This window comes from Engystomops pustulosus, chromosome 5, assembly GCF_040894005.1.
Source record: "Engystomops pustulosus chromosome 5, aEngPut4.maternal, whole genome shotgun sequence".
Taxonomy (NCBI): domain Eukaryota; kingdom Metazoa; phylum Chordata; class Amphibia; order Anura; family Leptodactylidae; genus Engystomops; species Engystomops pustulosus.
The window spans coordinates 53,790,190-53,817,376 of record NC_092415.1 but is presented as its reverse complement, the minus strand read 5'-3'; the positions used below and the strand labels follow the sequence as shown (position 1 = coordinate 53,817,376).

Below are 27,187 nucleotides of genomic sequence, written 5' to 3'. Positions count from 1 at the left end.
GAGGAGGTGGAGGAGGATGAGGAGGAAGAGGAGGAGAATGTTGGCGAGACACAAGAGGGGACCATTGTTGAGTCCTTCACTGTTGAGCGTGTATGGGCAGAAGAAGAGGAATTGGAGGAGTTGGAGGAGGAGGAAATGGACAGTCAGGCCAGTGAGGGGAGCGAATTCTTACGCGTTGGTACTCTGGCGCATATGGCAGATTTCATGCTAGGCTGCCTATCCCGTGACCCTCGCGTTCAAAGAATTTATTCCAGCACCGATTACTGGGTGTTCACTCTCCTGGACCCACGGTACAAGCAAAATCTTTCCACTCTCATCCCTGGAGAGGAAAGGAGTGTGAGAATGCATGAATACCAGCAGGCCCTGGTGCACAAGCTGAAACAGTATTTCCCTTCTGACAGCGCTAGCGGCAGAGTGCGTAGTTCTGCGGGACAAGTAGCGAGGGAGAGTAGGCGAGCAGGCAGCTTGTCCAGCACTGGCAAGGGTACGCTTTACAAGGCTTTTGCCAGCTTTATGTCACCCCAGCAAGACACTGTCACCTGTCCCCAGTCTCGGCAGAGTAGGGCTGATCTTTACAGAAAGATGGTGAGGGAGTACGTAGCTGACCATACCATCGTCCTAAATGATCACACAGCTCCCTACAACTACTGGGTTTCAAAGCTGGACATGTGGCACGAACTGGCGCTGTACGCCTTGGAGGTTCTTGCCTGCCCTGCCGCTAGCGTCTTGTCCGAGCGGGTTTTCAGTGCAGCTGGTGGCATCATCACCGATAAGCGTACACGCCTGTCGACTGACAGCGCTGACAGGCTGACGCTTATCAAGATGAATAAAGCATGGATTTCTCCTAATTTCCAATCTCCAGCAGGTGAAGGAAGCTCAACCTGAATAATTTATCCACTCCTCCTTCTCATTTTCCTCCTTCTCCTGCTCTTTGTACAGTAAAGCAGAGGAAACTGGCTATTTTTTGACAGGGCCCACTGGCTCTACCTATAGTACTTTACTTGTAATTTTTCTGGAGGGCCACCGACCCGGTCATCTGTTTTAAACAATTTTTGGGAGTGCCACATACAGGCACTCAATCTATTCAATTTTTCTGGAGCTCCACCTACCTGCTCCTCTGGTTTGAAAAATTTTTTGGACTGCCACATACAGGCACTCAATCTATTCCATTTTTCTGGAGGGCCACCTACCTGCTCCTCTGGTTTGAAAACTTTTTTGGACTGCCACATACAGGCACTCAATCTATTCAATTTTTCTGGAGGGCCACCTACCTGCTCCTCTGGTTTAAAAACTTTTTTGGACTGCCACATACAGGCACTCAATCTATTCCATTTTTCTGGAGGGCCACCTACCTGCTCCTCTGGTTTAAAAACTTTTTTGGACTGCCACATACAGGCACTCAATCTATTCCATTTTTCTGGAGGGCCACCTACCTGCTCCTCTGGTTTAAAAACTTTTTTGGACTGCCACATACAGGCACTCAATCTATTCCATTTTTCTGGAGGGCCACCTACCTGCTCCTCTGGTTTAAAAACTTTTTTGGACTGCCACATACAGGCACTCAATCTATTCCATTTTTCTGGAGGGCCACCTACCTGCTCCTCTGGTTTGAAAAATTTTTTGGACTGCCACATACAGGCACTATCCAAATTGAATTGTCTCCATAGCAGCCTCCACACGTTGTCTCCATTGCTACCTCCAAAAGTCGTCCATATAGCTGCCTCCATACATCGTCCCTTTATTGAACGAGGTTTGTCAGGCAGAATTTTGGGTTGTTTTCATGGCTTCCACAACAAACTTGTTAACTTTGTCGCCACCCTGCTGTGTAATCCACAAAATATACTGGCAAACTTTTACCATTTACGGATATTATTTCAGCGCTTCTTGCGCATCTGTTTACATTCCCCTCACCCGCCATATCCCAAACTTATAAGAACGCTACTACACTTGATCTTATACAAAAGGTTCTTAGAAGTGCTGTTTGGGGAGTAGCCTAGAGACAGGGGCTTGGATTGGCGAAAGCTCGCCTGGCAGCGGAGCGGCAGCTCCATGCCAAGAACCAACTAACATAGTTTTAACTGCAGCACCTTTAATCTACTACTAGTTCACTGCCTCCATACATGCCCGCCTTATCAAACGTGCTGTGTCAGGCAGAATTTTGGGTTGTTTTCATGGCTTCCACAACAAACTTGTTAACTTTGTCGCCACCCTGCTGTGTAATCCACAAAATATACTGGCAAACTTTTACCATTTACGGATATTATTTCAGCGCTTCTTGCGCAGATGTTTACATTCCCCTCACCCGCCATATCCCAAACTTATAAGAACGCTACTACACTTGATCTTATCCGAAAGGTTCTTAGAAGTGCTGTTTGGGGAGTAGCCTAGAGACAGGGGCTTGGATTGGCGAAAGCTCGCCTGGCAGCGGAGCGCCAGCTCCATGCCAAGAAACAACTAACATAGTTTTAACTGCAGCACCTTTAATCTACTACTAGTTCACTGCCTCCATACATCGTCCCCTTATCAAACGAGCTGTGTCAGGCTGAATTTTGGATTGTTTTCATGGCTTCCATGTTAACTTTGTCGCCACCCTGCTGTGTAATCCACAAAATATACTGGCAAACTTTTATCATGTACCGATATTATTTGAGCGCTTCTTGCTCACCTCCTTTGGTTCCTCTCTGCTACCCATTGGTTTGAAGCCTGAGTCCATTTAGGGTATGTCGCCATGCCACTCTCTAGCCTTCCGCTGCTGCCGCTGCCTCTGCATGCCGTCCCCTATAGTGTCAGGGTCAATTATTGGATGTTTTAGATGCTATCTAGCTTCATTCTGTCACTCTGTCATGGCCATGCTGTTGCCCATAATTTTGGCATAATGGTGCATTTAAGCAGCCTCAGAGGCATCCATGCATGCTGCCCCTGCTGTTTCCTGTCCATTTCCGTGGTGTTTCCATCCTTTTCTGAGGTTCCCAGGTGTTTGGCCAAGCTTCCCTGTGCAGAGCCTTGGTCCCCTTGAAAAATGCTCGAGTCTCCCATTGACTTCAATGGGGCTCGTTACTCGAAACGAGCACTCGAGCATCGGGAAAAGTTCGTCTCGAATAACGAGTACCCGAGCATTTTAGTGCTCGCTCATCTCTAGTTATAACCATATAAAGAGACGCAGGTCAGAATCCAAAAAATGGGACTGAGCCTTAAGCTGTAAAATGGCTGCGTCCTTAAGGGGTTAAAAGGCAGTCTGTTGTTATTGTCACCGGTGGGTGTGCGGCACGCCCACGGATGACACACAGGCTGCAAACAACTGTCCACAGGACCTTTGTTTGTGGCCCGTGACCTGCGCAGGTTCATGTGCAGAAGGGCTAAGGTTTGTAGTATAATATAGTATGCAGACCAAAAGTTTAGCCCAAAGTCCTAGCAAAACAGATGTTCTTATTTACATTGCCATATACTGTATAGACATTTTTTTAATTACATTTTATTCATAAAACGTCCCTGTGCGAAAATAATTTCTCTTAAATGTCAAAATTTTGTCCCTTGTCACAAGATAGTTGTCCAGGCATGTGATGTCAACATGGTGTTAACATTGTATTTACGTAAACACAGTTTAACCCTTTCACACACACCAGGATGTACTATAACATCCTGGTGCTGCGTGGGGTGTATGGATATAGCTCACGGACTGAGCTCTCTCTGTACACAGAGGGTGTCAGCTGAATAATAGAGATGACAACCGTCTGTTACTGCCGTGGTCACTATTGGCAATGCCTGGACAACTGTATTTCACACAGGGACATTTTATGAATAAAATGTAATTGAAAAATGTGTATATATGGCAATGTGAATAAGAACATCTGTATTGCAAGGACTTTGGGCTAAATTTTGGTCTGCATACTATATAATACTATAAACCTTAGCCCTTCTGCACATGAACCTGCGCAGGTCAGGGCCCACAAACAAAGGTCCTGTGGACAATTGTTTGCAGCCCGTGTTTCATCCGTGTGCGCGGGCCCACAGATGACACACGGATGACATGTTTATGGCCCAGCCAGTTGGCTCATGCACATGGCCATAGAAACCACGGCTAAGTGCATGATCCCATGGAAAGTTATGGGACCTTGATCTAGCCGTTACTTGTACCTTGTCTGAACTCATTTGTTCTTTATTTTACTTTGTTTGTTATGTTTCTTGTTTGTATCATTATCTAAAAATTAAAACCCTTGAAATATCTTTAAATTTACATTCTATCATCGCATACAAATGGCCAATACAAATGTTTCAGTAAAATAAGCTTCGTCCTAAAGGTGATCTAGCTTTTCTTGACAATTGTGTATATTTTCCCTTTAGAAGTCGGTTATTTTATGTACTTCAGCACCAGCACAGGCGAGCCTGGAGACGAGGCTCTACTTGAGAGTAGACTCTTCTACCCAGCAAGAGGATTTCAGTGTCTGGAGTTTTTTTACTATCATAATAGTAATGGGCATGACCAGCTTAACATCTGGATAAAGGAATACACAAATGCCTTTCCCAATGGTATCCTGAAGCTAATGGACTCAGTAACTGGTAAGCAACAATGATTACATTTACTTTGTCTGTACAAATGGATCAGAACAAAGCAATTTTTAATTTTGCTTGAACAACTGTACTACTTACAGAAGATACTACTTATTAATGCCCCACAATCCACTTAGTGTGGCCTCTTGTTATTTACCTTTATAATAAGTCGTACAGGTCTATCTATTATATAGGCATAATGACCAATAGCTCTGATTGGATGCCATGAGCAACTAGAACAGTCTTGCTCTCAGACACTTTTGATAAATGAGACCCATAGTCTGTTTTGCATAGTCATCAATGGTCACTTTAAATGAGAATTACACCATTTTAGATCGCTTGTATGTCCTCAGGTGGCTAAAGGGTCAATCTGTGATCTCTCTTGTCCGGGTTTGATCTTTGTCTTTTGTTTAGCTCATTGGAGATGGGGTTGCTCTCAAAATCGGCATTTGGGGGTGGGGGGTCGTGTTGCCAGAGCTCCCTAGTTACTGATGCTCATCTGGCCTAATATTGAAGAGAGATTGTGAGTTAAAGTAAAAGTAAGTGGTGTGAAGAAAACTGTGACGTTTTGGACCCCTGAAGGGTATGCAAGGTCACTTAGTTATCTTTTTATAGACACTCCCAGAATGCACTGGTTCTTAGGGGAGCAGGAAGTGATTTAAAATTGTCCACACAACTTCCGGATATGGCACAACAATAAATCACCACCCTGAACCCAAGGAGCTGCCACCAGTTCTCCTTCAATATAAGACTGGTCCAAACAGAATTATATAATATGAGGAACCAACCCAGTAGCATGTATAGAATCGAGAAACCCGGACAGGAGATTTGTGAATCGAGATAAAACAGCAACACAGGTTAAATTTTATATTTAATTGCCTTAAGGGCACACAAGACAACACAGTACACACAATAGATGTATACAGTAAACAGAGTACAAAATACACAGGTAGCACTACAAGTCTCAGCGGTGCAGTAAGTTAGTTACCTTGTGTATGGGCCTAAGGTAAATGGATAGTCCATACTTTAATATCCTCCCTGCGCTTGGTGAGGGCAAGATTTCCCCCGGTGAAAGACGATGTAGTCTTAGAGGTGTCTGATTATATCAGGTGCAGACATTATAAAAGATATTTATTATATTTTTTCATATGTATGAATTTTTCTATCTTTTTCTAATTTAAGGTAAAATATTGCAATATTTAACTATTGTTGGAAGAGAGGACTAACATCAAAAATATTAATGACAAAGAGTCCACAATAGCAACTTCCCTTGATATGTTATATCTATACTGAACATTACTTGCATAGGAAAAATTGTTCCTCGAGTCATTTTTGTGTATTTATTTTTTGTAAATAAGAAGACTAAAATATTTTATGTATGTTTAAAGAGTCTGAGACCAATCCTCTATAGGGCCCACAATTTTGTATATAATTTCCTTGTTGAAACTATTTCCCTTTTGGTGTAAAGGCTTTCTGTGGTAGCACATAGGACTGGAAAGATAAAAATTGATGTGCCACTAAAAAATGTCTATCATCATGTGCAGGATGTCAGAGAATCTTAGGCTATAGCATAGTGTTTAAGTCCGTGAGTTTCATGTCATGTAACCATTTCACCCTTTGCTTCTACTTCTACCACCATATACAAGTATTCTTTCCAAAAGAAATTTAATTCCAAAAGAAATTATCGTTTTTACTCAATTGAAAGCAATGTTTTCAGTGTAGATTATCTGATCGCCACTATTCATATTTCTGTTTTTCATTTGTCCCCTGCAGGTAATGCAGCAGATTATTGGCAGCTCCATTATTCTTCATTAAATGCAACACATAAATTTAGATTTGTATTTCAAGCAATTAAAGGACATGGAAGCTCCACTGGAGGCTTTTCAATCGATGACATTAATTTATCTGAAAATGTATGTCCTGAAAATGTTTGGCACATTAGAAATTTTTCACGTGATATGGAGAAAGAATATATGCTTAGCCCTCCATATTACTCTAAAGATGGCTATGCATATCAGATTGGATTGTCTGAAATTTCTACAAAAGATTCACCAGTCAACATTGCAGCCTTTCTCGTTCTGATAACTGGAGCTAATGACTATGCCCTACAATGGCCATGCCCATGGAGACAAGCTACAATAGAGTTCATGGACCAAAACCCAAATATACAAAAGCGGACGTCGAGTATGAAGAGCATCGCAACTGATCCTAAACTACAATCTTCAGGTTACATATATAAAAAAATAATTAGAACTTTTATAGTATACATCTCACTAAGTTACATTAGACATTTCTCCCCCAAATTAATTCTAACATATAGTGTCCCCCCTTAAGCTAAAATGTCTTTCAAATTATGATATAATATTGTACCTGTCATTAATTATTATAATAGTTTTTACAAATTTACTTCACCTGCACAAAGCTTAGTACATAAATACAGCACCAGTAAGTAGTTTAACCACTTAAGGACGCAGCCTGTTTGCAGGTTAAGGCTCGCAACTTTTTTTGGAAATTTGACCAGTGTCTCTTCCTGTGGTAATAACTTTTCAACGCTTTAGGATATCTCTGTGATTTTGAGATTGTTTTCTCGTGAGACATTGTAGTTTATGTTAGTAGTGTCATTTCGGTGATCCGTTCCTTTTTTGGGGGGTAAAAATTCAAAAATTTAGGAAAAATTTGAAAAAAATGACTATTTTCAAAGTTTCAAATGTTATAATTTTTAGACAAAAAGTGATACCACAAATTTTTTTTGATAGAAACCTTTTGCCATTGGTCTTCTTTTTATATCCATTATTTGTTTTACGTTTCCATTATTTTTATGGATGTGAGAAGGTTTGAAGTTTTAGTAGCAACTTCTCAGATTTTCTTGAAATTTGAAAAATGCGAACTTTTTGGTGATCAATTCAGTTTGGAAGTGCCGTATAAAGGCTTATGTACTATATACCCCCACAAGTAACACCATTTTATGAACCTAACATCTCAACCTATTCAAATCAGCATTTAAGAAGTCTGTTAACCCTTTAATTATTTTTCCGGAAGCATATGAAAATGGAGTGGAAATTTTGAAATTTCAATTTTTGATTTCAATCTTTCCAATTTAGCCCTAAAACGGATACATTCAGAAGGAATTTGAGGTAAAAATATATTCCTAATTTCTTGCCCTGCTTCTTCCGAGTACGGCAATACCAGACATGTGGATGTCAGCTGCTGTTTCCCCGCACATCGATGTCCAGAACAGAGTTAGCGATACCGGAAATTTGGAAGGCCAATTTGGCTGCAAATATTTTGTGGTGCCACAGTGTAATTGAAGAGCCCCTGAAGTAAAAGTACAATAGAAAACCCCCCAAAATGTCACCATTTCGGAAACTAGACCCCTCAAAGAATTTATCGGTGGTTGTGGTGAGCATTTTAACCCCCGACACGCTGGTCAAAATTGAATGCAAAGTAAATGGTGCAGAGTAAAAATTGTGTTTTTATCTCAAAAATGTCATTTTAGTGCCTCATATACTGTGCCCAACCCATGCCACTTTAGACAAACACCCCAAAAATCATTCTGCGGGTTGTCCCGAGTACAGCAATACCACACATGTGGCAATAATTTACAGACTGGGCGCACAGAAGGGATGAGAACGGAAGGAGTGAAATTTTGATTTTCCAGCTCCGTTTTCACATGTTTGGATTTGGAGTGCCATGTCATGTTGGCAGGGCCCGTGAGGTGCCAGTGCAATAGAAACCCCCAATAAATGATACCATTACGGAAACTAGACCCCTCAAAGAATTTATCGGTGGTTGTGGTGAGCATTTTAACCCCCGACACGCTGGTCAAAATTAAATGCAAAGCAAATGGTGCAGAGTAAAAATTGCGTTTTTATCTCAAAAATGTCATTTTAGTGCCTCATATACTGTGCCCAACCCATGCCACTTTAGACAAACACCCCAAAAATCATTCTGCAGGTTGTCCCGAGTACAGCAATACCACACATGTGCCAATAATTTACAGACTGGGCACACAGTAGGGATGAGAACGGAAGGAGTGAAATTTTGATTTTCCAGCTCCGTTTTCACATGTTTGGATTTGGAGTGCCATGTCATGTTGGCAGGGCCCGTGAGGTGCCAGTGCAATAGAAACCCCCAATAAATGATACCATTACGGAAACTAGACCCCTCAAAGAATTTATCGGTGGTTGTGGTGAGCATTTTAACCCCCGACACGCTGGTCAAAATTAAATGCAAAGTAAATGGTGCAGAGTAAAAATTGCGTTTTTATCTCAAAAATGTCATTTTAGTGCCTCATATACTGTGCCCAACCCGTGCCACTTTAGACAAACACCCCAAAAATCATTCTGCAGGTTGTCCCGAGTACAGCAATACCACACATGTGCCAATAATTTACAGGCTGGGCACACAGAAGGGATGAGAACGGAAGGAATGAAATTTTGATTTTCCAGCTCCGTTTTCACATGTTTGGATTTGGAGTGCCATGTCATGTTGGCAGTGCCCGTGAGGTGCCAGTGCAATAGAAACCCCCAATAAATGATACCATTACGGAAACTAGACCCCTCAAAGAATTTATCGGTGGTTGTGGTGAGCATTTTAACCCCCGACACGCTGGTCAAAATTAAATGCAAAGTAAATGGTGCAGAGTAAAAATTGCGTTTTTATCTCAAAAATGTCATTTTAGTGCCTCATATACTGTGCCCAACCCATGCCACTTTAGACAAACACCCCAAAAATCATTCTGCGGGTTGTCCTGAGTACAGCAATACCACACATGTGCCAATAATTTACAGACTGGGCACACAGAAGGGATGAAAACGGAAGGAGTGAAATTTTGATTTTCCAGCTCCGTTTTCACATGTTTGGATTTGGAGTGCCATGTCATGTTGGCAGGGCCCGTGAGGTGCCAGTGCAATAGAAACCCCCAATAAATGATACCATTATGGAAACTAGACCCCTCAAAGAATTTATCGGTGGTTGTGGTGAGCATTTTAACCCCCGACACGCTGGTCAAAATTGAATGCAAAGTAAATGGTGCAGAGTAAAAATTGCGTTTTTATCTCAAAAATGTCATTTTAGTGCCTCATATACTGTGCCCAACCCATGCCACTTTAGACAAACACCCCAAAAATCATTCTGCGGGTTGTCCTGAGTACAGCAATACCACACATGTGCCAATAATTTACAGACTGGGCACACAGAAGGGATGAAAACGGAAGGAGTGAAATTTTGATTTTCCAGCTCCGTTTTCACATGTTTGGATTTGGAGTGCCATGTCATGTTGGCAGGGCCCGTGAGGTGCCAGTGCAATAGAAACCCCCAATAAATGATACCATTACGGAAACTAGACCCCTCAAAGAATTTATCGGTGGTTGTGGTGAGCATTTTAACCCCCGACACGCTGGTCAAAATTGAATGCAAAGTAAATGGTGCAGAGTAAAAATTGCGTTTTTATCTCAAAAAAGTCATTTTAGTGCCTCATATACTGTGCCCAACCCATGCCACTTCAGACAAACACCCCAAAAATCATTCTGCGGGTTGTCCCGAGTACGGCAATACCACACATGTGCCAATAATTTACAGGCTGGGCACACAGAAGGGATGAGAACGGAAAGAGTGAAATTTTGATTTTCCAGCTCCGTTTTCACACGTTTGGATTTGGAGTGCCATGTCATGTTGGCAGGGCCCGTGAGGTGCCAGTGCAATAGAAACCCCCAATAAATGATACCATTACGGAAACTAGACCCCTCAAAGAATTTATCGGTGGTTGTGGTGAGCATTTTAACCCCCGACACGCTGGTCAAAATTGAATGCAAAGTAAATGGTGCAGAGTAAAAATTGTGTTTTTATCTCAAAAAAGTCATTTTTGTGCCTCATATACTGTGCCCAATCCATGCCACTTTAGACAAACACCCCAAAAATCATTCTGGGGGTTGTCCTGAGTACGGCAATACCACACATGTGCCAATAATTTACAGGCTGGGCACACGGCAGGGGTCAGGAAGAAAGAAGCACAATTTAGGTTTTCAAGCTTCGTTTTCACTAGATTGTTAATGGGGGGTACCCCCGAGGTACCAGTACAATAGAAACTCCCAAGTAGTGAACCCATTTTGGAAAGGGCACCCCTCAAAGAATGTATGTAGGCTTGTATGATCATTTTAACCCCCAACACGCTGGTCAAAATTGAATGCAAAGTAAATGGTGCAGAGTAAAAATTGTGTTTTTATCTCAAAAAAGTCATTTTTGTGCCTCATATACTGTGCCCAACCCATGCCACTTTAGACAAACACCCCAAAAATCATTCTGGGGGTTGTCCTGAGTACGGCAATACCACACATGTGCCAATAATTTACAGGCTGGGCACACGGCAGGGGTCAGGAAGAAAGAAGCACAATTTAGGTTTTCAAGCTTCGTTTTCACTAGATTGGTAATGGGGTGTACCCCCGAGGTACCAGTACAATAGAAAGCCCAAGTAGTGAACCCATTTTGGAAAGGGCACCCCTCAAAGAATGTATGTAGGCTTGTATGAGTATTTTAACCCCTAAGGTGCTGGCTCAAATGTAATACAAAGTGAGTAGTGCAGAGAAACAGTTGTATTGCAATTTATCAAATATGCCATTGAAGTGACAAAAGTATTTTGCCCAACTCATGCCACTGGGGAAAAACACATCAAAAATCATTCTGCGGGTTACCCCGGTTAGGGCAATACCCCATAGGAGGCAATAATCTGTAGGATGGTGACACGGCAGGGCTCAAAAGGGAATAACTTGTTGGAGCACAGACATTGTACTTTTTTTTTTCTTTTTGGCATCATGAAAGATTTGTAGATGCCAATAGGGGCCAGTACAGTAGAAACCCCTAAGAACTGACCCTATTTTGGAAACTACACCCCTCCATGAATTAATCTAGGGGTATAGTTAGCATTTTAACCCCACAGGTGGACCCCTGAAAAAGTGCAAAATGGATAGTGCATAGTAAAAAATATCTATTATGTCATTTTGTGCCCAGCTGCTGCCATGGGAGACAAACACCCTAAAAATCATGATGCATGTTTTCCCGGGTAAAGCATACGGGACAGTAATCTAGAGGCTGGGCACATGGCAGGGCTTAGAAGGGAAGGTGCGGCATGATGTATAAGCTGTGCGTCAGGGTAACAACAGGGTACTCTAAAAATCCAGGGATGTATGATAAATTCGGAAGCAATCTTTCATACATAACCCTGGTTTTTCTGGGCATGTCTCACAGTGATGAATGGTGTCCTTCCGAATGCCATTTTTGGAGCACACCCTGCACCTCTTTTGTGACCTTCCCTTGCTGGCTGTTTGGGGAACTACTCCTGGAAAGTGCTGCCCTGGTACAATACGTGATGTGGCCTCACTTCCAGATGTGCTAGCACTCCCCCCTTCCTGGTCTCCAAAAAGAAATTACTTTATTACCATCTCTTGAAATTCCAGGAAAGTTCCCCTCTGGCCGGCATATCGATGCAGCACATAAGCATTATACAATGCCATCTGCATGATGTGCACGGCCAGCTTCTTGTACCACACCCTCGACTTCCGCATGGCATTGTACGGCTGAAGCACCTGGTCAGACAAGTCCACCCCTCCCATGTATTTATTATAATCTAAAATACAGTCTGGCTTGGGGGTTTCTGCACTGGCACCTCGTACTGGGACAGGGGTGGTGGTGTGCTCATGTATTGTGGTTAATACAAGGACCTCTCTCTTGTCCTTGTACTTAACACACAATACAGAGTCGCTGCATAGTGCCCTGCTTTCGTGCCTTTTAAGTTTTTGCCCAAGCAGCGACTTAGGGAGACCTCTCTGATTTCTGCGTACAGTGCCGCATGCCGCAGTATTTCTGGAAGTGAGGCACTTGAACAGGGTGGTGCTGGTGTAGAAATTGTCCAGGTAGAGGTGGTAGCCCTGGTCCAGCAGTGGGTGCACTAAATCCCACACTATCTTCCCTGTAACACCCAGGAAGGGGGGGCATTCTGGGGGCACTATAGAGGAGTCCTTCCCTTCATATACCCTGAACTTGTATGTGTACCCTGATGAACTTTCGCACAGCTTATACATTTTCACACCATATCTTGCCCTCTTATTGGGCAGGTACTGGCGGAATTGAAGTCTCCCTTTGAATTGTACCAGGGACTCGTCTATGCTCACATGTTTGGCGGGAGTATATGCCTGGGCAAACTTGGCACTAAAATGATCTAATATGGGCCTGACCTTAAATAACCGATCATAACTGGGGTCACCTCTGGGTGGGCACTGTGTGTTGTCAGTGTAGTGCAAAAACTTATGGATGGCTTCAAAGCGCATCCTGCTCATTGCCATGCGGAACATGGGGGTGTGGTACAGTATATCTGTGCTCCAGTAGTCCCTGATTGAAGGCTTCTTTACTATCCCCATAAGGAGTATTATGCCCCAATACTTGTACATCTCTGCTGCAGTGACACGGGTCCACCTGTAGGGTTGTGCATAAAAGGACGTGGGGTTTTGGGCAATATGTTGTGCAGCGTAGAGATTTGTCTGAAATATAATAATATTTAGCAGCTCCTCATCAAAAAAAAACTTAAAAAAGTCTACAGCTCTGAGCCCTGTCGTGTCAAAGTTAATGCCAGGATGGCCCAAAAAGTCAGGGACCTGAGGGGTATAATTATCTGGGGCTACCCATGTGGGGTCAGTGGAAGCCCCAGACGCTTCTCCTGCAGAAGTCCCAGAAACTTCTCCTGCAGAAGTCCCAGGCACTTCTCCTGCAGAAGTCCCAGGCACTTCTCCTGCAGAAGTCCCAGGCACTTCTCCTGCAGAAGTCCCAGGCACTTCAATTGCAGAAGTCCCTGGAACCCTACGGCGCCTTCTTGGGGGTCCTTCCAGGTCACTGGAAGATGAGCAGGAGGATGATGATAGGTAAAAGGGACCATCATCCCCACTAGCTGACTCGGTGTCAGAGGCAAGCATGTTATATGCCTCCAACACGGTGTACGTCTTCTGAGACATTGCACACAAAAAAAAATAGAGAACAAGAAAAATTAGATAATGTGCACCAAACTACACGGATAAACCGTCTAGCAGGCACACAAAAAAAAAATATAATGCACACCAAACTACACGGACAAGCCGCACAGATGGCACACACAAAAAATAATGTGCACTAAACTACACGGACAAGCCGCACAGATAGCACACAAAAAAAAAAAGATAATGCGCACCAAACTACACGGACAAGCCGCACAGATGGCACACACAAAAAAATAATGTGCACTAAACTACACGGACAAGCCGCACAGATAGCACACAAAAAAAAAAGATAATGCACACCAAGCCACACGGACCAGCCGCACAGATGGCACACAAAAAATAATGCGCACTAAACTACACGGACAAGCCGCACAGATAGCACACAAAAAAAATAATGCGCACTAAACTACACGGACAAGCCGCACAGATAGCACACAAAAAAAATAATGCGCACTAAACTACACGGACAAGCCGCACAGATAGCACACAAAAAAAAAGGTAATGCACACCAAACTACACGGACAAGCCACACAGATGGCACACACAAAAAATAATGCGCACTAAACTACACGGACAAGCCGCACAGATAGCACACAAAAAAAATAATGCGCACTAAACTACACGGACAAGCCGCACAGATAGCACACAAAAAAAAAAGATAATGCACACCAAGCCACACGGACCAGCCGCACAGATGGCACACACAAAAAGTAGCTATGTACGGGTACACCTACGGCGTTCTGGAAAAAAATATTACCAGGCACCGAAAAAAAACCTATGTGCACCGCGCAAAAAGGCGCTACAAATGCACCTAGCTTGCCCTAAGACAAACTAACTACCGCTAAGACTGCTAAAGATTCTGTGCAGCGCTATTCACACGGCGCACTGAAAAGTGCGTCCAGTGCAGAACAACGCTAACACAGCGCACTGAAAAGTGCGTTTGGGTTCAGAAGGGACAGACAGGGAAAAACGGAAGACACGTGGGATCACACAAGGTGATCACACAGGGAACACACAGGACACAGGAAAAAACAGATAGGATGGGAATTTGTAGGGAACAATAGGGATCAGATAAGGATCAGAACACTATTTATAGTGTAAAAGTGTATTTTGGTGCACACAGTAACGCTCTTTCCTCTCTCCAGCGATACCAAACCAAAATGGTGCCGCTGGAGGAAGAGGAAAGTGCTAAAAGCACGTTTTTTAGCCTAAAATCGCTGTAATTGGCCAGTCAGGTTTGACTGGCCAATCACGGCGATCGGCGGGCGGGACCAATTTGATTGGTCGGGTGACGGAGACAGGAACTCCTCCTGCCTCTGTCACCCAAATTTCAGCCCGATGTCACCACGTCTCGCGACGTGGTGACAATTCTAAAATAGTATGCGCTCGCGCAGTAGCTGTACTGCGCTGAGCGCCAATAGTGGGAAGCTGCGCAGTACAGCTACGGCGCGGAGCGCTAAGGGGTTAATACATAAGTACAGTACTCAAACCGTGCTTCAAACAGAAATACTGCACAAGGACCAATTCTTGGTCGCACACTGCCCCCAGTATAAAGGTATCAAGCACACTGCAGCCCCAACCAAGTATATAGGTAAACAGCACACTGCAGTTCCCCCCCGGATAAAAAGGGAACCACCTTCTAGTGCTCCCTGTGCCTCTTCACAAGGTTCCACGCATAGTATGCACATGGACCTGAGTCGTTTTTTTTTCACTGGGGGTAGTGGGCGGCTGAAGGCGCCCCTTGTTTCTTCTACCTGGTTGTGTCCAGGGCCGTCGCCTGCTTCTCCCCCGTGGAAGAAACAGGTCTGGGTCCTAGTTTTGCTATATAAGCAAGAAATTAGGTCAATTTATTACACTTTATATATTACATAGACAGTAATTAACCTGGCTTTTACTGCTTTTTTTTAAATCCAAAATTAGTTTTTGCGTGAACTGCCGCCATCCAAACTGTTTATTTTTTCATTGTATATTTTCTTTTTATATACAACTAGCAGTAGCCCAAGGCCTTGCCTGGGAAAGTAAGTAACTGCTCATAGCTAAAACAAAATAGAATGGGTTAGTAAAAAAATATTTTGCACATAAAGATCAGTCTAACCTGATGGACCTTTCTGCTATAGAATACGACTGGCCCAAAGTGATGGCAAAGGAGCCACACTGTCAGAGAAGGCAATGTTAATCTCCCCCAATGATACCTTTAGTTTGGCAGTTAGGTAACTAAGTATAATTTTTGGCAAATTAAAGGTCAGAGCTCATATTAATGACCTGTGGCAAAATAGAAACTAAGCTGTGATTGGTTGGTAGAAGCTGAGCTGTGATTGGTTGCTAACTGCCTCAGCAGCCAACAGACTGCTCCTGTAGATGGTGGTTAATAAGTGTATTCTGGAAAGCGCAGGGTGAAAATTTTGACTCAAACCCTAGTCTATGACGTTCCCTGAGTCACAGGGGTGGCTGTGTAAAATTTGGTGAGTATAAACACGATGGTGCAGATTCCATTAGTGGACATACACACATACTCAACTTTATATATAAGATATCTTTTCTATCCCCTAATAGATGATTCTCTTTAGCTACCAGTAGGCAACACATGTAGTATGATAATAAGTTATCCTTGCTCTATGCATCGTCTCTCTAAAGAGATCTTAACCCAGATTTTGTAAAACTTTTTTACTGTGTAAGGACAAAAAATCTTTCAAATCTACATTTACTAAACAATGTGCCCGGTCATGTTTTTTTAATATTAACATATATGTAAAGTTACAGGCAAACCTGTCTGGGATAATCCTGCAATTGTTGGAAGTTTTCATAAGTTTCCTAATGGAACATCTTACAGACTGGCAGGAGGCTATGGAATATATCTATTTACAACTGAAGAATGGCTTTATAGAAGAGAATTTCTGAAAGGAGGAGATGCTTTCATCCTTATATCTATGGAAGGTATGATTTTAAGAGGCATTGTTCCTAAATGCAAATAGCAGTGTTCTAGAAAATGATTATAGATAGTATTATAGTAACATTGTCATGAACTTCTGACCTACCAGTTTAAAGGAAATCTATAACCAGAAACACTTACTCATAGATCCAGGAACTGTGGCTGTGGTAATCTTCTTCTATGTGTTATCCATGGCCTTATTCTTTCTAAAATCAACTTTCTAAAATCAACTTTTAAAATTATGCTTATGAGCCAGCAGGGCTCTTTGGGATGTTACCAGAGCCCCAATGGGCTGTAACTTCACAAGCTGGTACACATCGCACAAACACTTCCTCCCTCCCACCTTGTGAAATTACAGCAGGCATAGGGAGTGGGAAAAGCTGAGGGTTCATTAGAATAATTTTAATTTTAGAAGAAGGAGGCCATGGACAACAAATATAAGTAGATTACCACAGTCACAGTGCCTGGATCTACGAGTAAATGTCCCTGGTTTATCATGCTTGACTCTGACTGTCTATCTATTTACAAATGGAAAGTCTAAAGCAGCAGAGCTAGCAATGGGTGCAGTAGCCGATGATCCTTTGGCACGGGTCCTGAATATAAATAGTGAAGAGTCAGCACTCCAGGATGTATTGAAAGGGGTGAACCTTCATTCCATCAAAAGCGACGTTTTGGTGTAAAACAACACCTTTCTCAAAGCATATCTACAGTATCTATCTGTCTATCTATTGTGCTGTGCTGCATAATCTGTAGGCACTATATAAATAAAGAATTATTATTATTATCTACACTCACCGGCCACTTTATTAGGTACACCATGCTAGTAACGGATTGGACCCCCTTTTGCCTTCAGAACTGCCTCAATTCTTCGTGGCATAGATTCAACAAGGTGCTGGAAGCATTCCTCAGAGATTTTGGTCCATATTGACATGATGACATCACACAGTTGCCGCAGATTTGTCGGCTGCACATCCATGATGCAAATCTCCTGTTCCACCACATCCCAAAGATGCTCTATTGGATTGAGATCTGGTGACTGTGGAGGCCATTTGAGTACAGTGAACTCATTGTCATGTTCAAGAAACCAGTCTGAGATGATTCCAGCTTTATGACATGGCGCATTATCCTAATGAAAGTAGCCATCAGATGTTGGGTACATTGTGGTCATAAAGGGATGGACATGGTCAGCAACAATACTCAGGTAGGCTGTGGCGTTGCTCAATGGGTACCAAGGGGCCCAAAGAGTGCCAAGAAAATATTCCCCACACCATGACACCACCACCACCAGCCTGAACCGTTGATACAAGGCAGGATGGATCCATGCTTTCATGTTGTTGACGCCAAATTCTGACCCTACCATTCGAATGTCGCAGCAAAAATCGAGACTCCTCAGACCAGGCAACGTTTTTTCCAATCTTCTACTGTCCAATTTCGATGAGCTTGTGCAAATTGTAGCCTCAGTTTCCTGTTCTTAGCTAAAAGGAGTGGCACCCGGTGAGGTCTTCTGCTGCTGTAGCCCATCTGCCTCAAAGTTTGACATACTGTGCATTCAGAGATGCTCTTCTGCCTACCTTGGTTGTAACGGGTGGCGATTTGAGTCACTGTTGCCTTTCTATCAGCTCGAACCTGTCTGCCCATTCTCCTCTGACCTCTGGCATCAACAAGGCATTTCCGCCCACAGAACTGCCGCTCACTGGATGTTTTTTCTTTTTCGGACCATTCTCTGTAAACCCTAGAGATGGTTGTGCGTGAAAATCCCAGTAGATCAGCAGTTTCTGAAATACTCAGACCAGCCCTTCTGGCACCAACAACCATGACACGTTCAAAGGCACTCAAATCACCTTTCTTCCCCATACTGATGCTTGGTTTGAACTGCAGGAGATTGTCTTGACCATGTCTACATGCCTAAATGCACTGAGTTGCCGCCATGTGATTGGCTGATTAGAAATTAAGTGTTAACGAGCAGTTGGATAGGTGTACCTAATAAACTGGCCGGTGAGTGTATCTTTCAATGGAGGTCTCCTTTATTCAGGTTCATGGTAGTGTCAAAAATTGTCAAGCAACAAAGATGGTAATTAATAGCAATTACATTATTAAAATGTTACAAATGTATATGATTTGATTTTAATATTGTAGAAAAGTTTATTTTTGTGATAAGAAGAGTCTGCAGGTGATTAGTGCATCTATCCGCTTCACCTAGCACCTACCTTTAGTGAGGTTTGCCTACTGAAATACATGTGGGGTTGGATGCTTGGCTTCCTTTACATTCAGGATATGTTACCTTTCTATGCAGTACACATTGGGGCTATTTATCATTGGTTTTCATTGGCTTTATTGGCATAAAAAAGTCTCAAAAAAGTCACATTGAGGTTTGGGACTTTTCACTGCTGTAAAAGTTTAACGGGGCTATTTCCGACACTTCATTACTCTGGCGTAAACATAGAACTACTGCTGGTGTAATGCTTTGCAGGACCGTGAAAAGTCAGATTCATGTCTTGGGACTTTTACAAAAAGTGCCATAAATATCTCATAGTGACTCTAGCCCCTTTCTGTGTATGTGCTGGGACTTTTTATGCATTTTGAGACTTTTTTGGGGGACTTTCTGGAAAAAAGAACTGTCTCAAGGAGCCGACCTAATGATAAATAACCCCCATTCTTTCTATGCAGATTGTTGGATTTGTGACACTATATTCCAGGGAAGTATCCCTGATAGGACCCTATACTTATTCCTGGCTCAGGTTTGTTTTATAATTACTAGCAAACCTTTTTTGTTGGTTAGTACATAACATTTGTATAGTAATTTTATATCACTTAAGTGTATGGTTAAGGGTTTTTTTTAATAGCATAACTGCTTCGCTATGTCCTCTATTTTGTGGGTGTCTGTCCTGTATTGCATTATCTTTTAATTATTTAATTTAACTTTTTGTGCTGCCGTTTACTTTATACTTACATATAGGAAGTGCAGTGAGGCACAGCGCATGAACCATGCATCATTGTGGCAGGAGGCTGCTGACAGGCCACACTGCAAATTATAGAGTAGGTTCTATTTGCAGCCTGGCCCATCATTTCCCTTGACAGCCATCGTGTGTATGAGAGCTTACTACATATTAACAATCATTCAATTTTCTTTATATAGATTATAAGACATTAAAAGGGTATTCCAGGAATAAACATAATTCATGGGTCTATACTATAAGCTAATATGTAATTAGTTATTTGCAATTTATAAATGTCGTGGACATAGACTATAATGGAGAATTCTGGCCCTTTAATCAATCTTGTGATTTTACCCCTGTGGAGGAGACACAGAATAGAAGATGGCCACTGATCACATGTTCATATCACATGTCCTGCACCTGGCTGAGCAGGTCATGTGATCATCACTATGTTTGGCTGTAGTCGGTTGGTTGCAGTGCTTCCAGTATGGCCAGTGTTGTGGAAAGACACATCCCAGTGATGTAATGTGCAGTGATAGCAGTTACACATCATTACTATGGTAACAGAGCAGCGCAGTCTGTTAGATCATCGCTGCGAGCAGAGCAAAAGAGGGCGGGGCTGTTATAGAGAACTGAATGATCATGGGACTTGTAGTTGTAGATGGCGGCCATCATAAAGATAAGTCTGCCTACTTTAGAACGCCCATAACATTTTGTGAATCATAAAAGCAAACTAAAACATATAAGCTCCATTTTGTGATTAATGGCCTTTAGTTTTGTTGTATTCATTTATTTATAGCACAATGGGTTTTTGTATCAGAAGTTCATATTCCCGAAATTCCCCTTTAACTAATCTATAATTTAATTTCTGTAGACATTTCCCATCTGATTCAGACACAGCCATTGCCACAACCAACTAGTGAACCCCCTAAATTGCCAGTTCTTTGTCAAGTAAATATTTGTGAGAACAATGGTGTTTGCGTTGTAGAAAACTCCCAACCAGTATGCAGGTAAGTAGGATCATATTCTTTCTTTACTTACAGTATTTACTTACTAGCATTACAAAAAATACTGGATTTGTGGAAGGAGCTTTATTAGAAACTAGGAATTGTTTCTAAAGTAAAAGTGTTACTAAAATAATATAAATTGGAGATCAAAGAAAGTTGAATATTGCATGCTTCTCATGGGGTACCACCACTTTCATTATAGCTGATATCAGTGTCATATATTTTAGTGAAGAGGTACAGTAGCAATAGCACGCAAAACAATTTAGGAAAAATACAAAAAGTCTTACTCTTCTTTCAGTATAACCCGCCCATGTCACCCACAAAAAATATATAGTGATCAAATAGTTAGTAAAGTGAGTTTACCTGTTTACCACCACTCCCACCTGAATGAAATGTTGCATTAACAAAGCAAAGACACAGATATGGCTCCCTGCAAATAACAGTTGATTACAGGCTGTAGAGAAGCCTAGATCCATGGTGATCAAGTGACAGGGAAATGGGTTTATATTTTCCCAGGTAGTAGTATTGATGGCTTATCCTGAGCATTTGGTAGGGGATCAACACTACTAAATCTTAGTCAACATTTTCAGTGAAGATACCAGTAAAAGGATAAAATTTTTTGGATAGCTAGTCAATGGAGGGAATTCATTATTGCTTCTGCGCCCAAAAATGACATGTTGCACTATAAAAAAAATTGCTAAAATACATTCTAACACATTTAAGAAGGCTTTTAGACCTTCTTTAGACCTTTCCGACTCGTCTGAAAAAAGAGGCATGGCCTCGCAAACGGGGACAAGGTTTCTGAGGAAGGGGCGTGGCCGTATGGAAATTAACCCGTGCACCAAAAAGTCAAGGAGGTTAAAATGTGACACGCAGTTTAGACCAGCTAGAAGCATGTCTAAAAGAAGAATTCGACAGTCCGGATACATTATCACAATAGAGGGAAGGGTGGAGGGGCAATGCGGTGGCGAGAGTTTAGGTGGCTAGACGGCAGAGAGGAGGCGGGAAGAGCTTCACTGGAACCGAGAGCTCTCCTCGCCTTCATGACTGGATAGAGAAGTCAAATGAGGAAGAATATAGGATACTCTTACAGCAGAATCGTACAGAAACAGCAATAGAATTGATGGAATGCCTGTATCCCTGTCTCTAAGGTATTGTGTGAGGCTTATAATGGAAGTTTGTAGTCACAAAACAATAAAATGATGCATTTCTGATTCATATTTATTCATTAGACATAGCATGTCTTAGTGAGTCTCACATTATCCTGAATTTACTCTCAAGATAGTACTTTAAAACTTATACTTTAACTGAAAAGTTATTTGAGGATATCAATAAGGAAATAATTTCTTTCTATGTTACAGATGCATAACTACTGGAGACTGGTGGTACGTGGGTGAGAAATGTGAGACGAGAATCCCCAGCAAAGCTCATGCATGGAAAATTCCCTCCTTACATGCTCTGCTTCTGGCCTTATTTTCAGTGACTCTGGTGCTATTGTGTAATGATGTAATATGAAAAGTATAAGTAAATGTAATAAAGCATTATTCTTGTTTTTTCCCAGGGGCATTCATTATGCAAGGCCTTTTTAAGTAATTATGGGGTCAGTCCAACATTTTCATGAATATTTCTGGAATACTATAAAAACCTTTTCTATTTTTTTTTCTTTGCAATATTCATGCAATGTATGTGACTCATGGTGATTAAAGTACTAATAACCTATGTTCATATTTTGTTTTAATAAAATCTTTTCTACCTAGAAACAACTTCTAGACACATGGGGAGATTTATTATACCTTCTCAACCAGTCTCTGACAGAGAAGGTATACAAATCTTCTGCCAGTTCTGTTGCTTTTTCACACTACATGCCACTTTGGGCATCTTGTGGTGAGGAGGAGGGCAGGGCCATGAAAAACAGAGGAGACTATAGCAGGAATCTCTGCCAAGTCATTCCTGGCCTAAACCTTGCTTGTTCCTGGCTTCCTGTTGTGATGAGATGACATCTCATTAAGGTAATGTGCAGTGATGGAAGTTACACATCATTACTATGGTAACAGAGCAGGACCTTCTGTTACATCATCACTGGGAGTAGAGCATGAGAGGTAGGAGGAGTAACTGAAGGATCATGGGACTTGTAGTTTCCATAGGCGGATATCTTGGAGATAACTCTGCCTACTTTAGAAAGCCCATAAAATTTTGTGAATCATAAAAGCAAACTACTTAAGTACTATTTTGTGACATTGAGTTTTGTTGTATTCACTTATTCATAGCATTTTTATAGCAGACATTCATAATTCAATCTAATCCATTAGATTATCTCTGATACTCCAGTCACATCCAGTGCTGCAATCATCTATCTATTGTTCCATAATTTCGGAAATTCCAGTCACAAAATAAAAAGCTGAAATCCTCTATATACTGTTATATCATCTAAGATGACTGCATTTTTGGATGTGACTGGAGTATCAATCTGCTATTATACCATTTCTGATACTCAAGTCACAACCAGAGCTGCGGTCTTATCCTTGCCATTAGATCATCTCTGATACTTCAATAACATCCAAAGCTGCAATCATCTATTTACCATTATATCATCTTTATCATCATTATATCATCATTTACCATTATATCATCTACAATCTCTGTATGTGACTGGGTGTATCAATCTGCCATTATTTAACCTCCGGTCCCCCAGTCACATCCAAGGCTGCAGTCTCATTTCTGCAAGTACTTCTTGAGTTCTCTCCGACAATCCCCATTCTCTAAGGATTGAGACAATGACAGTGACCATGTATTCTAAGCCTGGTAATTCATGAATAGAATACTAGAACAGCAGTGTGTACTGACACAGGGCACCATAGTGGGAGTAAGGGGAGTTATCAGCAATGTGTGTCAGACAAAGAAATGTGTACAGTAACATCCCTCCCCTGGGCAGGAGCCATGTTCCTGGAATAACGATGAGGGGGGGGGGGGCATGTGGACATATTGTGGAACATCCCACCTCTGCAGTGCTGCCTTCTAATGGCCCCAATTTTTAAAATGCACCTGCCAGGAGAAACAGCCCAGCTACAAGACCAGGGATCGGTAGTGTGGACATGGGTTGCAATTTGTATGAGCAAAATATTTGTGGTTTACCCATTCTATTTCATTATAGCTAAGAGCAGTTATTTGCTATGCCGACCATGGCCAGGCACAAATTAGATATTGACATGAAATAACACCAGATGTTGGTAAAAACCCATTCAATCCACACTGGCAAAAACAATCTAACCATAGATGTCCATAATTTATGTAAAAAAATCTAAACTCCTGAAGGCTCCATTGAGGAGGTGGAAAAATCATAATTTCAAAATAAACCAGGTGCTTCCTGCATGATTTCCAAAGGAGAACTGAAAAGAATTATCAGTATTGTTGTGCAAGAGCCAAGAAGAACCTGTAGAGACCTACACAAAGATCTAGAATAAGCTGATACAATTGATTCTTAGAAAACCATGCACTCATTCTTCATGTGCAATATACACACTCACCATGAAGCTCCATTGCTGAACAAAATGCATGTACGCTCTGCGCCGTAGCTCTACGGCGCAGAGGTATAAGGAATGTATGGAGAGGGCTCACGGGCTGAGTCCTCTTCATACAGAGGTGGGGGTTTTTGCATTTTGCACAAAACCCCCACCGCTAATAACCGCGGTCGGTGCTTGCACCGATCGCGGCTATTAACCCTCTAAACGCCGCCCGCAAAGTCGCGGGCGGCGTTTAAAAGACGGCGGCGCGCGGGCGCCGCCATCTTTTTTTCGATCGCCACGCCCCCGAACGTCATCGGGGGGCGGCGATCGGTTACCATGGTAGCCTCGGGTCTTCTCTTGACACGAGGCTACATGGTTTATGCAGGTTCGTTACAATGAGCCAGTGGCTCATTGTAATGTAAGACCTGCAAAAACGCCATATATTGCAATACTGTAGTATTGCAGTATATGGTAGGAGCGATCTGATCATCTAGGGTTAATGTACCCTAGATGGTCTAAAAAATAGTGAAAAAAAAAAGAAAAAAAAAAGTTTAAAAAATAAAAAAAATTAATAAAATATTAAAAGTTCAAATCACCCCCCTTTCCCTAGAACGGATATAAAACATAACAAACAGTAAAAATCACAGACATATTAGGTATCGCCGCGTCCCAAAATGCCCGATCTATCAAAATATAAAAACAGTTACGGCCGGCGGTGACCTCCGAGGCGGGAAATGGCGCCCAAATGTCCGAAATGCGACTTTTACACCTTTTTACATAACATAAAAAATAAAATAAAAAATGATCAAAATGTCGCACAGACCTCAAAATGGTAGCAATGAAAACGTCGCCTCATTTAGCAAAAAATGACCCCTCACACATTTCCGTGCGCCAAAGTATGAAAAAGTTATTAGCGTCAGAAGATGGCAAAAAAAATTTTTTCTTTTTTGTACACATTCGTTTAATTTTTGAAAATGTATTAAAACACAATAAAACCTATATAAATTTGGTATCACCGCGATCGCACCGAACCAAAGAATAAAGTAGGCGTGTTATTTGGAGCGAAGAGTGAAAGTCGTAAAAACTGAGCCCACAAGAACGTGACGCACGTGCGGGTTTTTTTCAATTTTTCCACATTTGGAATTTTTTTTCAGCTTCGCAGTACACGGCATGTTAAAATAAATAACATTACGGGAAAGTAAAATTTGTTACGCACAAAATAAGCCCTCACACAGGTCTGTACACGTAAAAATGAAAAAGTTATGGATTTTTGAAGTTGGAGAGCGAGAAATTAGCCGAAAAACCCTCCGTCCTTAAGGGGTTAAGCATGCTTAAAGCAAAGCTGTCACCAGAAATGCCATTTTTAGCTGGTGAAAGGTTCCAGTAGCCTATGCTATGCTGATTTTTTTGTCAGTATTCTGAATTATTTCAGTAGTTTATATAAGTTTAATTCACATTACCTGGCTCCCTGCCTGCAGCATGTGTTGAGGTCCTAACTCCAGGACCTTGCTTATCATTTCACTACCAATAGAAATCTCTAAGTACCCTGTCCTGCCCAGCCAGCAGACGCTCGATTCTTTTTGCGTCAGAGTAACCATTCACAACACCCTGTCTAGCCAGTGTATTTTTGTTATGGACCTGCGGAAGGGGACGATCCGCCCCTGAAACACTTAGTCCTATTGTTATCAATTCCAAAAATAATTGTAATATTATATATACCTCTTGTCTATACGGAACAACTTGTTCAAGACAAACCTGTTGTTTTTTAAAAAAAAACTTATATCACGTGCTCTTTTGTACTACACCAGCCAATGTGATGGTACCCAGGAAACGCAGCAGCTCACTCAATTTTATTCAAGTACTAAGACTACCAAGCAGGGGCGCCACCCAACCTCCAGCATGAAATTACATTCCTGGTGCCAGGTTCGCTTTAAATTTTTCTCAATAGCATTTAAACAAGTCTGTAATATACTGGAAGATTATAGTCTGGTCAGATGATGTCATAATACACAATGGCGCTTATTTACTAAGGGCCCCGCGGGGCTACATGCGGGATTTAACAATTCAAATTGTGTCGCAAGACAAGCACTCACATACACCGGGAAGAAAAAGGTGAACTCCGGCGGACCTGAGCGGGGAAGTGACTCATGCAGGGTTACGGGCGCATGATCTTGATGAACCGCAGCAGACTTCATCCTCGTCAGACAACGCGCCTCGGGAATCGCGCAGGGACCGGGTAAGTTAATGTGCCACAATATGTTTGGCAGCCATAAGCCACTGCAAATCACCCCAAAAACACCATACCAAAAGTTTTTTGGTAGACATATTGCAATGGAAACTTCATATAATTTAAGGAAGGCTGAAAGAACAAATGTAGAAAGACATTCCTGATCTACTGCCATCTACCAAGATGATGAATATGAAACTAGGGTGGACATTTCAACAAGACAATGATCTCGAAAACACAAAATCAAGGAAATTCTTAATTGGTAAACTAAAGCTGCCCAACCAATCATCTGACCTGAATCCAATAGAAAGTCTAAGGAAGTAACTAAGGAAGGAGCAGATTGTCACCTCTGACTTCTGCCTGTATCGGCCTATAGCATTGTTCTGACTTACTAATCTTCTAGTATGTGTGACATTGCTATGTATGTCAAATGGCAGAGCCAGCACCAGCACTAGTCATACCCGGGAAAGTACTGGATCCCAGGGCTCCTGGGAAGGCCCGCATAAGGCTGTACGTAAGGAATCCATAGGGGTGAGGGGGACTGTATCTAAAGAAGCCATAGGGTGGGATGGGTGCTTTAGATAAAATGACCATGAGGGGACTGTTTGGTGTGATAAACTAGGGAATACCACTTGAGGTCACTGCAAAGGGGCCCAATAAGGCTGTGTCGCCAAGGAGCCTACTGAAACCTGGAGCTGACCCTGTCAAATGGTTTATGGTGCTAAACTGTCATGTGCATACTTGGATGAAAGTTTTTAGTATGGGGCTCCAAAATTCTTGATGCCGGCCCTGGCTACATGTCAGATTGACAGATGTCAGGTATTTATGACATATTCTAGTAATGTGTCATAAATCCTGTAGATGGTAATACCCCTTAAGTTCTGATAACCTGGGATATAGATTACAAGTGCTACCAGTATACTGCATGATGAGGTCCAAGGGTTTTTAACACTGGATAAAGAGTAACTGACTTGTCATATACTAGGACAAAGTACAAATATGAAGAAAACAGTTCTA

At 42.0% G+C, this 27,187-nt stretch overlaps 1 protein-coding gene across 1 annotated transcript in view; it reads left to right on the top strand.

The window, feature by feature from the left end:
* The window catches only part of LOC140134009 (meprin A subunit beta-like), a 64,506-nt gene extending 42,449 nt beyond the window's left edge, over window positions 1-22,057 (top strand). Inside the window, exons 10-14 of the mRNA XM_072154679.1 lie at window positions 4,342-4,557; window positions 6,322-6,774; window positions 16,323-16,502; window positions 20,308-20,443; window positions 21,802-22,057. Of these exons, the coding sequence (XP_072010780.1) occupies window positions 4,342-4,557; window positions 6,322-6,774; window positions 16,323-16,502; window positions 20,308-20,443; window positions 21,802-21,955 (1,139 nt within the window). The 3' untranslated portion in view covers window positions 21,956-22,057. The remainder of the gene's footprint in view (window positions 1-4,341; window positions 4,558-6,321; window positions 6,775-16,322; window positions 16,503-20,307; window positions 20,444-21,801) is intronic.
* Window positions 22,058-27,187: the final 5,130 nt, after the last annotated feature.